General features: G+C 40.9%; 1 protein-coding gene across 3 annotated transcripts in view; it reads left to right on the top strand.

The window, feature by feature from the left end:
• INPP4B (inositol polyphosphate-4-phosphatase type II B) overlaps window positions 1–15,272 on the top strand; it is a 233,931-nt gene that overhangs the window by 160,437 nt on the left and 58,222 nt on the right. For all 3 annotated transcript variants that reach the window (XM_088526537.1, XM_088526538.1, XM_088526535.1), the window contains 2 exons: window positions 5,288–5,392; window positions 9,494–9,602. In XM_088526537.1, the coding sequence (XP_088382663.1) occupies window positions 5,288–5,392; window positions 9,494–9,602 (214 nt within the window). The remainder of the gene's footprint in view (window positions 1–5,287; window positions 5,393–9,493; window positions 9,603–15,272) is intronic.

The raw sequence follows: 15,272 nt of genomic DNA, 5'->3' as shown, positions 1-15,272 counted from the left end.
ACTATTCTTGATCTCAGGGCAAAAAGGAAGAGGGTTGCAGACTGTGAACCAAGGGGCGGGTTTAGCTGGGCCCAAACATTTCAGGAGCACCTGCTTAAATGTGTGTGGAAAGCTCATCTCTTACATGAAATTCCATAGAATCATCTGCATCTTGGGTGCAAAAGTGTAATTTAGCTTTATTCATGGCTGTTTACTATCATCAGAATATTCCAGTTCGGATTTTGGCAGAGTACTGACTGATCCAGCAGGCGAGTTCCTATATTTCTGTGTTTGAACTCATTTATGGGGTTTTTAATGCTTCGCTAATTACCTTGTGCAAGCTTCCCATAAAGTGCCATGTTCAAAGCAATAAACAGGTTATGAAGAGATCACTGGAATAGTTAGCACTTGCAGGCAACTATTGAAATGATCTTTTGAGACTTTAAAAAAAAAAAAAAAAAAAAAGTAATCTAGTAAATTTAAATTCTGAAAGGTCTGTAATGGGCCCTGTTGATTTGAAGAGGGTTGGTGATTTTAACTGACTTAACTGTGCTTTGAGGTGACAGTAACGGACCAAGGGAACCCAAGGTTACTGGAGGAGGACAGAAGCAGCCTGTGTTAAGAGTAGCCATCTTCCCCGTCTCTTAAAAACAGACTCCTCCTCCCCCTCCCACCAACACAGTAATGATACTAAAGATCAAAAAAAAAAATGTGTAAAAAGTGAAGAGGCCTACACTCAGGTATGTACAATATACTGCTGGAAAATTACTTCCTCTGTGTATGTTTTTCCGGAGATTTGTTACTCCCTTTTTGAAAGGAGTGCATACAGGGGAGAAAAGCTAGAAATTGAGTTTATTTAATATTTAGTTAAAAGTGGCGGAAGGTGGCAAAAAGGGGTAGTGGAGAGGGAATGGTAGAGGGCAGGAGAGAGTTGCAGGTCTCTGTAGTCAGATGCAAAGATACTTTAGGCTTAAAAAACCCCACTTCATTATTGCCCAGAACATTGCTTCTGCTGCCTGTAAGGCTGAAAATCTCATTTTGCTGGATTTTTTTCCCCCACAGGTAAAGTGCGCTTCATGTTCTAAAATGTATTACAATATTGTCTTAGCAAAAGTTAATCAGATGAGAAAAGGGAAATGTTTTTCTATGTAAAATATGCATATTATAACTTAAAATTTACAAATTTAGTAATGAAAGCAAGGCAAGCATAGACATTACTTTTACTGTGTTTGCACAAAAGTAGTATTGAAAGAACACATGAGAACGCGAATTCAAATACTCCCAACATAGCAAATGATAAAACTGACTGTGTGAATACAACTTGGATCCGGTCTTTTCAGGTGTTTATATTTCAGTGCAGGCTTTGCTTTCCTGATGTCACCGATTCACACACGAGATTTTGCTTAGGAGTTGGGCCTTGTTGTAGCCTTCTGGAGTTACCTTAGCAGCCCCGTGCCTGAGCTTTGGAGGAGGCCGTTCCCCGCCTTCTGCAGCGGAGCTGGGAGGTTGCTGTGCCCGGGAGCGGGACTCCCGCTCGGGAAGCAGCCCGGCAGGGACAGCCTGTGAGGGGCAGCGCCTGGCGCTGACACGCGGCAGTGTCGCTGTTCCCAGTTAGACCAGGCGCCTGTTACCTGGGTGGGATGCAGGGTTCCTGAGGTAGCTTGCTGCCTTGCAGGGGCTCTGTTTTGAGGCGAAGCCAGCTGGCGAGTTCCCTGTGGAAGGCCGTGGCCGTCACCTCTGCCTTGGCTCCTCTCACTGCTGTCCAGCCAAGGGCGGAGGAGCTGGCACGGAGAAGCACTGACGTGTTGGCAGCTGCTCTTCTCCCTCCTTGGCGCCCTCGGAACAGGATTAACACTAATGTAATTGCCTTGTTTCTAGCTGAACAACAGCTTGCCTTTAAAAAGGGGCCTTTTCACCAGAAGATTAGCACCCACAGTGCCGTTCTGAGGGACTGTATCCGTACAAGTCCATGAGATACAAATATCTCCGCTGAGCACCAGGGAAGACTGCTTTGTTTCCCTGATAGGCAATATACAGAAAGTGAGATACTATATGTGAAAAGGACTTTCAAAATGTTCCCCCATTTCCGTCTCATGATCATGAATTGTCATTTCCAGGAGATGCCTACCTCACACTCAAGTGGACAATTTTGGGGATTGAATGAAGGCGGCTGCTCTTAGCATGGCGCTCCATTTATTCTGAAAATGGAAAGACTGCAGCGAGTGTGTCGGAAGATTGCATTAGACAGCAATTTTGGTTTAGTAGTATAGTCACTGAAAAAAGACATTTAAAGAAGTTAGGGCTGTTTTATATTCATATTGTTTTGGTGAACACTTCTAGCTTTTAAAATAAGAAGTGATTTTTGAAAACGTTAAGTATTTTTGTTTCAAAACAGCAATACAACAAAATTCTGAGAGGGTTAGAGAAGAGCTAAGCAAATCATTTCGGGTTAATCTAAAACACTTAGTTTGGGATGGAGTAGAACTATGGAACTTTCTTCTTTTAGTGTGACCTGAAATGATTTTTTTCCTGATGTGTGGAGGGTGATTTTTTTTTTTCCTCTCTTTTCAGTTCAGTCATCATACTGAATATTCTATTATTTGTGCAGCTCTAGAAGGATAAGACAGTCAAGGCTAAGACAATTGAATATTGCTCTGGAGAACTGGACACTATCCATGCCTCTGCTACAAAGTCCCTATGTGGCACGAGGCAGGTCACCCTTCTGAGAAGGGGTCATTGTGGGTTTTTCTTTTTTGGAAGCCTGCAGATAGTGCTCCATTTTGCAATAAAAGGATGGATGTAACTCGAGTCCCAGGGAGCTGTGCTTCTTAAGGCATGCATTAAGGCGTACCCTGCAGAATCACATCCCTCATATTTCATATTAATGTATGAAGTTCTCCAACTTGCAGTTTTTTCCTGCTATTAAAGCGTGTGGAGTTATAGGCTTTTTTTAAATCTAGTTAAAATTGTTTTGTAAATATTTGTAAAGCCTCCAGAGACTATAGTGATGAGTGCAATGGGCAGGTTTGAGGAAATGAGTAATCCTGTCATTTTAGAAGGCCTGAGCAATATAGTTGAGTCTAAGCATCAAAGTAAAAGTTGGAAACTTGATATTGAGCTGCTGCTTTCAAAGTGAGCACCGAAGATCCTACATGTTGAAGGAGATGGAAGAAGCTGGCATGTGATAGGTCATTCAAGGCTGTTTCATGGCTCCTATTCCAGTGCAAACCAAGTTAAGGTTACATAAGCTGTGACATTCTGATGTTTTGTAACTTCAAAGAGTCTAATCTTGCAACAACAATAACTATTGTAATGGCACATGGGGGTTGTTTACTTGGTCTTTAAATACAACTTAATTGTGCTTTTTAAAACAAATAGTGAAAGTGGAATTGATCATGCTGATATTGACAAATTAAACATTGACATGTCCTGAAATCGGTGCACTGCATGGGTGCCCTGCACCTGAGTTCAGCATGAGCGGGAGCAGCAGCGGTGCTCCTGCCACGTGGTGCCGGAGGAGAGGGGTTCTCACTTCATGGGGCTGCCCTGAGGGGGCCCTAGACGGCCCGGAAACCCTGCGCTGGGACCGCCCTGGCCCTTGTGCAGCCGTTTGCTCTGGCAAGCGCAGGCCCTTCTCTTGTCTTCTTGGTTTTGGCCTGTCCCTTTCAATCTGTTCTCATCCGAGTCTCTTCCTGGTGGTATTCCCTCGTTCCAGATCCGGTTATTGCTTTTCAAGCTTAGAGTTTTGATCAGATGAATTCCCGTAAACAATCTGCCTCTTCTTGTTTTCCTGCTTCAAGATGCACTCTCCTCACCCACCCTGTTACCAGTTCCTTTCTGATGTAGTTCCAGTCCCCTTGCCTGTTTCATTTTGTCTCAAGCTCCCCTTGTGCTTCCCTCCGCTACTCCTTGTCACAGGCGATGCCCCGTTTCAGCCCACATGCCCAGATTTCTCATCAAATCTGAATCAGTGACACTGCCAATTACTTTTTTTGCTAGTTTTGCTCTTAGTTTAAATTATTATTATTACTGCAAGTTACTAAACTTGGGTAGCATCCTCCATAGGCCCCCCACTCCTTGCAGCATGGCACCTGTTTCTGCAGCCTGTTGGGCAGAAGTTTGCTCGTGCAGCCTTGCAGCGCGGGCTCACCAGTGCCCTCTGGCCATGTGCTCTGTGCTGGGAGGCTCAGGCCTGTTCTACTCATGGTGAGGGCAGTTTCAGCAGGAGGCTTCGAGCAAGCCTTGCCCCAACAAGCTGAATATTGACAGCTGCCCAAACAGACAGTTTTCCTGGGGAGCCACAACACAAGCACCAAACTCCAGCCCATGGTGGTGCTGAAACTGGAGACCAAAAGAATGGTCGTTAGAATTGTTTTTTAACGTAGGATACTCTTACTTTCCTTGTTTGTTTGTTTGTCTGTCCTGTCCCTGGAAAAGATTTAATCCATTCTAGGATTTTTTTTGTGTGTGGGGGGGGGGGGGCGGGGGGTAGTTTTAGCTGAATCAGAGAAATTTGAGCCTAAGTGTTTAGCATTTGGTGAAATACTAGTTTTTCAGCAGCTGAACATTAGTAGATGTTGGGCTTTCTTAGTGAGAAAACCTTTCTTTCCAGATGTAAGGCTTTTAATTTCATTCATATGCCTTATTAAATATCTTCAGGTAAAGTAAGTTTTTGTACTGCCAGACTTAAATTATCTTTCCGTATAGCCCAATAGTAATCCTTAGTTATTCATAATCTCAGTTTTCACTTTTTTGTGATAGTTTTGAAGAATGCAACCCACAGCACTGTGCCTTTTCTGATACTGACTTATTAGAAAGAAAACTAATTTATAGTTTATGTTCTTTCAACCAGTTTATACTTCTTTGTTTGAACTTTCTGGGAAGAATGCATGGCCTAGTCAATGTAATGTTTTTGTTTTAAGGAAAAAAACCCACATTTTTTGGTGGGGGAAAAATGTACTGTCATAGCTCTGTGCCTTGTGTTTTTAGCACTGCATAAACATAACACATTAACTGTAGTATCATTTCCAGCAGACTGCAGATCAATTTCAGACAACAGGAAAAATATCTATCATCTAAAATAAAAAATTAGATTGTTCTGTGAATTAAAAGCTGTTTTGTTGCCTGCAATATGGGTACATGCTGGGACTCAGTGAGTGAGCCATTCTTTTTCTAATATACAGTTACACATTAAAAATGAATTAAAGGCTGCTAATGTGCAAATATTGTCCTAGCATAAAAACAAATACAGAACATCTGCTGCATGCTTAAGATGATGATTCTTTAAACTTTTGTGTTTTTTTTCCAGGTTCTTCTTTCAAATCAAGCTGTAGCAAAGGAGAAAAAACATTAGAATTTATTCCAATAAATCTCCACCTCCAACGAATGCATGTGCATAGTCCTCGCTTGAAAGGTAGAGTATATATTACTTGGAGAAATTTCCTAAGTGTGTCTATGTCCCATTTGAAATGCCATGCAACTTACAGATTGAAGGTTTGGTTTCCTTTTTGGCCCTTTTAAAGTGATACCTTAATTTATATATCTGTTTTCAAGAATGGAGGTCCAATGGACATGCTTTCAGATAACTAAGAGAACAAAAAATGCATGCTGGCAGAGAGGCACATCTTGATCAATTTGATGTTTACGCATAATAGAAGACTGTTAGCAAATTTAACTTTTTGGATGGACTATGAAGATTATTCAGGCAAAAGCACTGAAAGTAGTAGTATTCAATTGGTAAATTTGTGTTCAATTAGGCCTTGCACAGATTGGAAAGCACACTGAGCAGGCAAGTGTGTTTTGCAGGAAAAATGCAGTTACTCATAAGGATAATTCTGAGATTGATTTCATCTTGTGTGCGCTTTGCCAGTCAGTGAAATGTGTGCTTTATTAGCTTGTGTAACTTTCATGTGGTATGACTTGATATAGGAGACTTCCTGTATGACTATGACTAGATTGCTGTGTGTCTTATTCTAAAATAAAAATCAAGCTTTTAATTACTTAAAAACTTATCCTACTCTACAGGCTCAATGTGTTCAATTTTTCATTTTGCTGGAAGGGCCCTGGGAAGTCTCCATGTGGCTATTTCCTGCCTTGGTTTTGGGCATAAATCTGGCACTTGCCCGTTTTCCTTTAGCTTTGAGAAAGTACTTTTAGGTCTATAATGACTTCAAATGGTCAGAACCTTGTTTTTTTGTCACCTCCAGAAAGCAACTCTGGCAGCAGTACCTTATGTGTTTATATGGTAAATGAAAACGAAGGAAGCCACCCATTCCATCATCCATGACAGCTCTAACACTACCCAAGTTTTGTTCTTAATGAAATTTCTTTTCTTTTCTTTTCTTTTCCAAAGACTGCTTCTTTGTGAGATATGACTAATTCATAAATGAAAAACAGATGATTCTTAGAATTATCTTCTAAATTTAGAACTTTATCTTAAATATTAAAACTGCCTGTTTTCTTCAGAGAATGTTCACTTGCTCCACTGATAAGAGAAGTAGCTAACATTGTTTTAGTTGCTCTCAAGATTAGAGATAGCAAAACAGTAACACAGAGAACTTATGTTGAAATCATTGAATTTTTGCCTACACTTATATCTTTGCAAGGCTGGTGCTCTAGTTGTAGGCATCTCTTTTTATTTCTGCATACCCAAAATGGGTTCTTCAACGTGTTTAGGAAATGTTGGTAGCACTATGTAGGAATATGACAAAAAGTAATTAAAAATGATTATGCTTTCATGTATTGATTATGCTCAAGTTGCAGAAATAAGTGTTATTTTGCAAGCGCTGCAGCCTTGCCTCTCGTATTAGATAAATGCAATTGCTCATCCTTCTGGTGCAAGCAGCACTTCAGCTTCCAGCAGGTCGTGCTTTGCTGCTCATCCAAGGGCATCCAGGGTGCAAGCAGCAGCGGACATGTGGGGGTGCTGGGGGTGGCAGGCACCTAAGCACCCCGCGAGGTTGTGCTTAGCCGAGCTCATGAGCCGCAGAGCTGTCGGACGGGGCCAGTTTTGGGACGTGAGCAAGGTGTTAATTGCATGAGATGTGCTCACGTGGATATAAGCTTTGCTGTTCAACGCTCTTAATAAGAGGTTTACTTGGACTGAACTTTGATTCAGGTTGGTATTGGGTACTGAAAATTGAATAGAAAGTACCTATGTGCTTAAGCTTCCAGTAGAAACAGCTTTGAGAAAAGTATTGATTGGCTGTGAGAGGTGTAGCGCTCTCCATTTGGTAGATAGCACATCCTCTCCCTTGTTCATCATATTACGGAATTGAAATGCTGCCATAGTTTTACTATACCCTTGCTTATGTGTCACTCCTGAAGGCTATTCTGGGCAAAGAAATGGGGAAAGAGATAATCGTGAAATGCATATTTGAAATAAGCTCACTGTACTCAACAGACTCGCATGTGTTTCTGTATGCCCTGTAATACAGCGAGTGCTGTTGCTGCTGTGTGTCAGCGGGAGGCTGATGCACTATTTTAACAGCCAAGATTGTTGGTTCAAAGCCTAGATTGAGCCCTGTTTGAGACAGGAATCCCTTGACTCTTTAAATTTGTTGGATAAAGACCAAATTTATTGAACTTCTGCCATGCGCCTCTGGTGCCACCGTGTTGCAGGAGCTCTGTGGCGGGGGGATGAGCAGATGGCTGGCAGCAGGTAGGAGGGTAACTCGGTGGTGTGCAGGTAGCTGGTGTTAATGCTCCATTTGTCTCACCAGGAGACGGGTGTGGTTTTTCCAAGATACAATAATTGTTATGGAACGATGATTTATTTGAAGCCTTAATTTCCTTAGGTTCTGATCTTCTTGTGTATATTTTGTGTTCAAATTCTGGAATAATTATTTGAGGCTGGTTATTTTAAGACCCTTCGTTAAGGAAGAACTTGAATGGAATTCAGAATTCACCTGGTTGGCCTGATGGCTTCCTCTCTTTCTTTGGTTTCAAGCCATTGCTGCTGAAAGCAGCAAAACTGCGTATTATCAGGTAATGGTGGAACTCTAATTGCCTGAGATTGTGGATTAGGGATAAATGTCCCTGAAGAGCAAGAAGAGCCTAAATTGCCAAGGGCAATTTAGGACCCCTGAAGCTCACCTGAGGCTAAGCCAAGTTTGTCACTTCTCTTTTTAAGCAGGAATTGAGGAGCCACCAGTGCATTAGAGCTCAAATCAATTTGAGTAAATATGGTTTGAAATTCAGCTTCAGAAGTAAAGCACAGTTCATTAACTGTGAATCATTTGTACAGTGCTTTTGCTTCTAGGGATATTTATCATCAGAATGCAAGAAAAGTTCTATTTTAGGAGAAGATTAGATTTTAATTTACATGGAAAGCTTCCTTGATGAATAAAATAGTTCACAAAGAACAATCCTCTAATGGTTTCCTTCAGCAAGACATTTTAAAAATGCCTCAGTCTGACCTCTGTTTTTATGCTTCCAGCAAGCTTGGGTATAATACAGGTGCTGCTTAGTGTAAGTGTAAATACCAAGACTTTGAGGGAATAACGACTGTGGTTCCGGATGTAATTAAATCTTTGCCTTCACACTGAAAATCAATCACAAGCCCCAAATGAAAGGCTTTCTCTGAAAAGGTGTTTCATCTCCAGCTCTTTAAGGTTGTATCTGTCGGCAAGTTCATCAGTCATGTCTCAAACATGTCACATACAGAGTTACAGCAGCCCTGTGGTCTCAGCAGTTGAGATGTTTGAGCAGTTGGTTTCCTGTTGTGGTAATGTTTCGGCTGAATACAAGCGGCGTGCTCGTTCTGTGCACACAGATATCCCAGATAAATGAATCTCAGGGAATAGAGCCCTTCAATTTAGCAGCAAAAGGATAGTTAGATCTGAGAGAAAACCAAACAAATTCAAAATAGGAATGAAATGTAGACCTTTACTAGTAAGGCTGATTTTATCTTTGGAGCAATTTCTGTGGGACTGCAGTGAATTTGTTGTTTGAAGTCTTTAAATCAAGGTTAGATTTTGTTCACACACTCATGCATGGTCTTTCATGCTTGTTTTTGTGCTTTCACGTGTTTTCTCTCAGAAAAGGAGACAGAGTGATGCCTTTGCTCAACCAGAAGTTACGCTCTAGATGCAGAAACCCCTGGCTGCAGTTGGCAGCCTGTGCTATTCCCACAGTCAGACCACCTCATCATAATGGTTCGTTTTGACCCTAAAATGCATGACTCTGTGCCCTGCAATATGACTGCATATTAAATAATAGAAGAGGTAATAAAGTGAAATACACAAAGGGCCAATTTACATTGCAAGTTGGTAAACCGCAGAGCTAGAATATTGTTCTATGCTGTGGTGTGTGATTTAGAGGTAGCAATAAATCAGGCAGGTATAAGGTGCCCAGGCAGCTGTGGGGAGAGATTGATTATCTCTTTGCCTGCTCCAGATGCAGCTTCTCAATTATTCCTAGTGAAATGATACCCTTGTTGCCCTATTTCCGTGGGGTGGCTGTGCCTCGGGCGCAGGTGGACGCGGATCTCAGCGCTTGTGTGTTCCCCTTGCAGATGCCGTGTACGACGTGGTCACCGTGGGAGCCCCGGCTGCGCACTGTCAGGGCTTTAAGAACGGCGGCCTCCGGAAACTGCTGGCTAAATTTGAGGCAGAAAGGCGAAAGTACGTATGTTTAGAAGGAACTGAGAATATATAAGGAAAACTGCGCTGATGTGTTGACATGCTCACTGAATAATAAAGCAATTTCTTCTGTGCATTAGACAATATCTAGTAAGACCGGATAAGAATTCATTCATAAAGTAGCCCCTTCATCTTCCCTGCTTTGCTAGACTGCAAATTTGAAGTATTATGTTTTTAATGGCAAGGATTATTTTGAATGCAAGCAATTGTGGTGTTTCCCATTTTCTAGAGAGCCTGAGGAATACCTCTGCTTGAAAACATGCTGTTCAAAATGAGACACCTTTTCTGCAATATTTGTGCTAAGTAGAAAGTATCTGCAGAAAATTTTTCAGTAAACAAACAGTAGCTTGAGGTAGCATATTCATTTTTGACAGCCCTGTGAAGTAGATAAGAAAATATTATTTTTCGTATTCTTCAGAAAGTCAGAATAAGAAAAGGTAAAGGCCATCACTAAGAGTTCAGTTCAGCACTATACTCAAGTACTGTTAACTGCTAAACCTTTCCTAAAGTGTTATTTGTGTGTTTTGTTAGCTAAGGGTTTGAGGTATGTATGTATTGCTGTGGCTGTTCCAGAAGTCCTAGGCAGCCCAAACTGTCTCAGACCTCACCAGGAGCTGCGACTGCTCAACCCTTGGACTAATTGTGCCAAACTCCTGCAGTCAGTGGCAAAGCTTTTGGATGGGAATGGGGGAAGTGCTTTATATATGGTAGATTAATTCCTCATGTCTGCCAGTAGAAAATTAGTTCTATTATGTTAAATGCTTAAATCTTCACAGGCAGAATATGTTAAAGAATAAAATGGGACATTATAAAAATCTATTGTTGATTTAAAAGTTGAGCAGAAGTTGGCATTAACCTCTCAATGACATAAATGATTTGAGAAAATGTAAAGTATAAGTGGAAAAGATATTATTTGCTCATACCACTTGGAAGCCATGGAAATAAAAGGAAATCAAAGTAGATTTAATGACCATTTCTTCAGGAGTTATAGTCTCTGAATTGTCCTGAAGCAGAAAGGAAGGAGCCTCCAAAGCTCACCTCCTGTCCGCTGCCGTGGTCAGCGAAGAAGAAACCCGGCGTGTGTTTTAGTTGTCTTTGGGCCCATGCAGGACCTTCCCGTGGAAGGCATAAAGCAGGCTCCGAATATCATCTGACTTATTTGAATATTCAAGAGCAGGAGCATTTTAAGCACTGGAAAGGACTATTTGCGTTCTTAACACAGAGGATTTTTGTTTTCCATTGTGCAATGACAACTTTACTTTAGATGCTTACCTGTTTAACTGCATAAGGATGCTTAAGTGGCATAAGGAGGCCACTTAGATATATCTAAGGGCAGCTTTTACAATTTAAATTTTCTGTTTTACAATGGAAGCAGCTTTTCTGAAGCTTTGGATGAAGGGAGAAGTGACACCTTGAGATATCAGTCAGAATATGAAGTGAATAGTGGAGAAAAAAAATGCAGATTTTGCTTCTGTTTCCTCTTGGCTAAATGATTTGAAACCCTAAAGAAGGATGTGGAAAAAGATCATTTTTCAAGACAGTCTGAGAAGGTCCTGTTAGCTTTCAAGGCATCATTGTCAGTGCATGTGACAGTCTTGCGTACCTTCGAGCCTCAGGCTTATTATCAAAGCAATTTATTGAAATATTCACACTGTCCCTGTGTGAGAAAATACACCTGGCCTTCCTTACTTTGCTCAAACCTGTACTTGTGGAATTAGTACATAGGAGGAAAGCTTAAGGATGGTGGTGCACCATTTTCAAGAGTGTAGTTGTGTTTGCAGTTTGGTAACTGCAGTAACCAGTGAAATGTCTGTTTTGAGGAAAGTTTATCAAACAGAAGCATACATGGTAAGTTGTATATATATCAGTTTGAAGATAAGTCAGAAACATTTGCAGTTGCATGGAATATATATTTTTTTTTTTGCAGAGGAAAGAAGGTGCAGTAATGGAATAAAAATGCAGCATTTTTGCGGCTCTTTTCATTTGTTAACCACCAAGCAAGCCATATATATATATATATATATGTAGATTTTTTTTATATATGATAAACTTCTTGAAATAGCATCTTGAATAAGAAGAAAAAAGTGTTTTTTTAGTTAGAGAGGACTTCTTGGAATGTTACCTGAAGCCAGGTCCGTTGTTTTATAACCCGTTCAGGCAAAGACAAAGTACAGTCGAAGACAAAGTAAATCAGTTGTTCAGGTTAGGTCTTCTGTTCACTTGCCTTTGTATGGATTACGTCAGCAGTTGGAAGAACTTGTCTTTTCATCAGTGTAGATAGCCCAGTGCAGATATTATATTTGGAGTTTGGCTGTGTGGGAGTGTTGCTGTCGGACATTCTGGAAGTTACACGCAGGCCTCACTACTTTACATGTTCAGAAATTGCTTTCAAGGTACACCAAAGACTTTCTCTTGTTTCAAAACTAATTTGATGGTTTATCCTTTAGCCAAAACACGTAAGCTTATGAGGATGAGATGTTTAATGTCCACGTGCTAATATCAGGGAAAATGGGGGCATCCTAGAAACTGTTAGGTTCTGTGGTTTTGTACATTGCTTTTTAACAAACCCTTTAGAAATACTCCTGCTTTAAATTGGCACAAACTGAAAGCTGAAATAGCTTTTTGTAATTGCTTGTTCAGAGGCCGAGTTGTCTAAAAAGACCTTTTTGTTTGATCAAGATGAGGGATGCTCTTTTTCTAACGTGCTCGTTACTAGAGATTTTTTATTAAAGCTGAGGTCTTCAGGGTTTCTATTACTGTCTTTCATCATCTTCGATCCATTTACATTCTCTAAGGAACTGGAAATGATACTGATCATAGAACAGTCCAGAAATACTGAAATAGTAGTGATTTGTGTTTAATTGTAGTTTCTTCTCAAGAGGAAGTAGCAGCCTGGCATGTACAGGACCTTTTCAGGGAGATATTTTTCTTTAGCCACTTTCCTTACGTCTGTTTGTGTACAGGTACGTGTGTGTATGTGAGAGATGAGACATGGGCGGAGATGAATGTTTTTGCACCAGTGCTAAAATCAGTGTATTAAGGTAGTTGGAAGTTGCACTGGGAAACTGCAGAATTTGCTTGCTCTTCCCCTGATTATAAAAATCTCCTCATGGCATTTTTTTGGGGCACTGGGTCCTCTGGACAGACTTGTCTGAAGCATTTCCATGAGCGTGCCTCAGAGAAGGGCTGAGGCTGGGCAAGGAAGGGGCTTGGGGGAGCCCTGAGCAGGGAGCAGCGGGACAGGACTGTCCTTGGAGAACAAGAAGCTGCTCCAGGGTTCAGGGAGACCCAGACCTCGTAAACAGAGATAGACTAGATAGAACCTATAACATCACTTCATTTTCCTTAGTAGTCAGTTGTTCACATTTCAAGGGAATACAAAAATCCTGTGAAATTTCTGCGCCTCGTTGCCTTGGGCCTGTTTTCACAGTATCAGCACTGATTTCAGGATTCAGCTTTATTTCCTGACGCAGCGAACTGTGTGTCTGTGTTTATTCTAATCAGTTAAGTTTTGATTGTAACTCTTCGCTTTAGACATTACATATGTGATGCTTAAATTTCACATCCCTTGATTGGTAGCTTCAGTAATTCACATAATGGCAAGGTGGCTTGTGGGGAGCTGCTCTGGCTGTGTGCAGTTTAACTGTGTTCTGGATTTTAACGTTCCCAGTTACTGCTATGAAAAACACTAGGTCAAATGTTCAGTGTTGAAAGATTTTTAACCCAGTCCCAGATGGTGACAATTTAAGTCAGTCACACAAATGACTCGATTAACAGTAGGAGTGGAGTCACTGAGTGTCATTAAAAATTAGACATTTAGCATATTGCAGTATTTGTTCTCGTGCAAAAACTTTGTTAATTTAATTTAATTTAAATTGCAGCTGTATTCAATATAATCTCTTTTCAAATTGCATGTCCACCATTAAAGCTGAAAATGAAATGGACTGAAATGGCCACTGAAAGTAACATGTACATAGGTAATGCTGGTACAGTATCTAGACAATATGCTCACTGACACATTTGAGACTTGACCCACAAGATGTAGGTACAGACTCTATCAAAAGATACATAACCAGTGCTAGATTTTACATATCAGGGGTAGATTTCATAGTGTTGTTGATTTCACAGATGGGACCTTCCCACAGTGCCTTTACCTTAGTGTAGGAGGTGGTTCTTATCTGTAGTTCTCTTTATTGGGCTTATATTAGAACACATTTAGGAAAAAAGAAAATCCATCCTTTTCATCAAGAGCTCTCTTTTCAGTAATATTACTCATGTACTGTAACTGTCTGTGGCAGCAAGTTCTGAAAAACACTTGCTTATAAATAAGGAAACTCCTTTCAGGGAATTTGGAATAAGCAATGACTTTTCATGAAAGGTAAGGCCACAGAAAATCCTAGACTAATCTGAGAGACAGCATTAGTAGGAACCTCAGATATCCCCAAGCATTTTATCTCTGAAAGTGGATTACTTAATTTTTTTGCAATTTTATTCAAAAACAAACAAAACAACAATAACAAAAATAAACCAAAAACACCCTTTTAGTTGCTCTCATATTCTGCTCTCTGTTTTCTGGAATTCAGGAAATGGTAAAATTAGCCAGTGACAGCTGATGGAGAAGTGTTTTTTTCCTTTTTTCTTTTTTCCTTTAGCAAACTCATTCTGAAGAAAGAGTCATTCTGTTTTGCTAATATCCTTTATTTAAAAGCTGCAACAGATGTCAAGAGAAGTACTACCCACACTAGCATCCCTCTCCCTCTTTTTTATAGCATTGTCTGTAGCTTTTCTGCTGCAGTATTTGTTTGAGCTTAGAGCTGTGAGAGGGGAAAAGACCTGGGAATTCAGTGCTGGGGGAGTCCCAGAGAGGGGTGCGTGCAGGGTGAGCTTGGCAGAGCGCGAGCCCAATTCTGCCTGCAAGAGCTGCTGGATGGAGGAGGGAGGGAGAAGCCTGCAAGAGGAATTGGAGGTCATCACTTGGGGCCGTACAGTATCCGGGCTTTTCAGAGTAAGTCTTTGCTGCAGTTAGTGTAGAGGGTGTTGCTCAGATGTTGTCCCTGCTCCATCTGCAGGGGCTACAGAAGCAACTAGGGAGTTCATAGGCTGCTGTGTTGCTGGTCATATTGCAGGAGTGGGTTGCTTACATAATTAAAAAATACAAGTAATTACAAGGTGTGGATGGCTCAGCATTTCCTGTGCAGCCTATTGGAATGGCCTGATATCTGGCTTTTTTTTTTTTTTTTTTAAATCCAGAAGTTCGCTAGGTTCTTTTCCCTGTTCCTTGAGCTTTCCGTTGAGTGATCAGCAAAGTGAAGCCGTGTTAAAATCATGTTTAAACTTCATGCTGCTGGACCAGACCCAGAGTGCAAAGCCATAGAATAGTTAGAACCTGGATTTAATACATTATCCAATGTTTTTCCTCCGTGTTAACATTCTAAGTCTAAAACTGCAGAAGACTTGAGTGACTTTCCCTGAAGGGGTGAAGCAGGGCCAAGGGAGGGAGAGCATGTGAGTGACACATTGGAAGATGTACTTTGCAGCAAAGGATAAGTAAGCGTGCATGCTGTTTAAAAGTGGGATTTTTGCATAAGGGAATAAAAGGTATTGCTTAACGAATAAACGTTGGAACGGAAGGGATAAGTTTTCAAAAGGAGA

Source organism: Tinamus guttatus, unplaced genomic scaffold (assembly GCF_059628265.1).
Source record: "Tinamus guttatus ecotype Peru unplaced genomic scaffold, ASM5962826v1 Tinamus_guttatus_pri_ptg000247l, whole genome shotgun sequence".
Classification (NCBI taxonomy): Eukaryota; Metazoa; Chordata; class Aves; order Tinamiformes; family Tinamidae; genus Tinamus; species Tinamus guttatus.
Note: the sequence above shows the minus strand (reverse complement) of the source record. Positions and strands in the feature narration are given on the sequence as shown.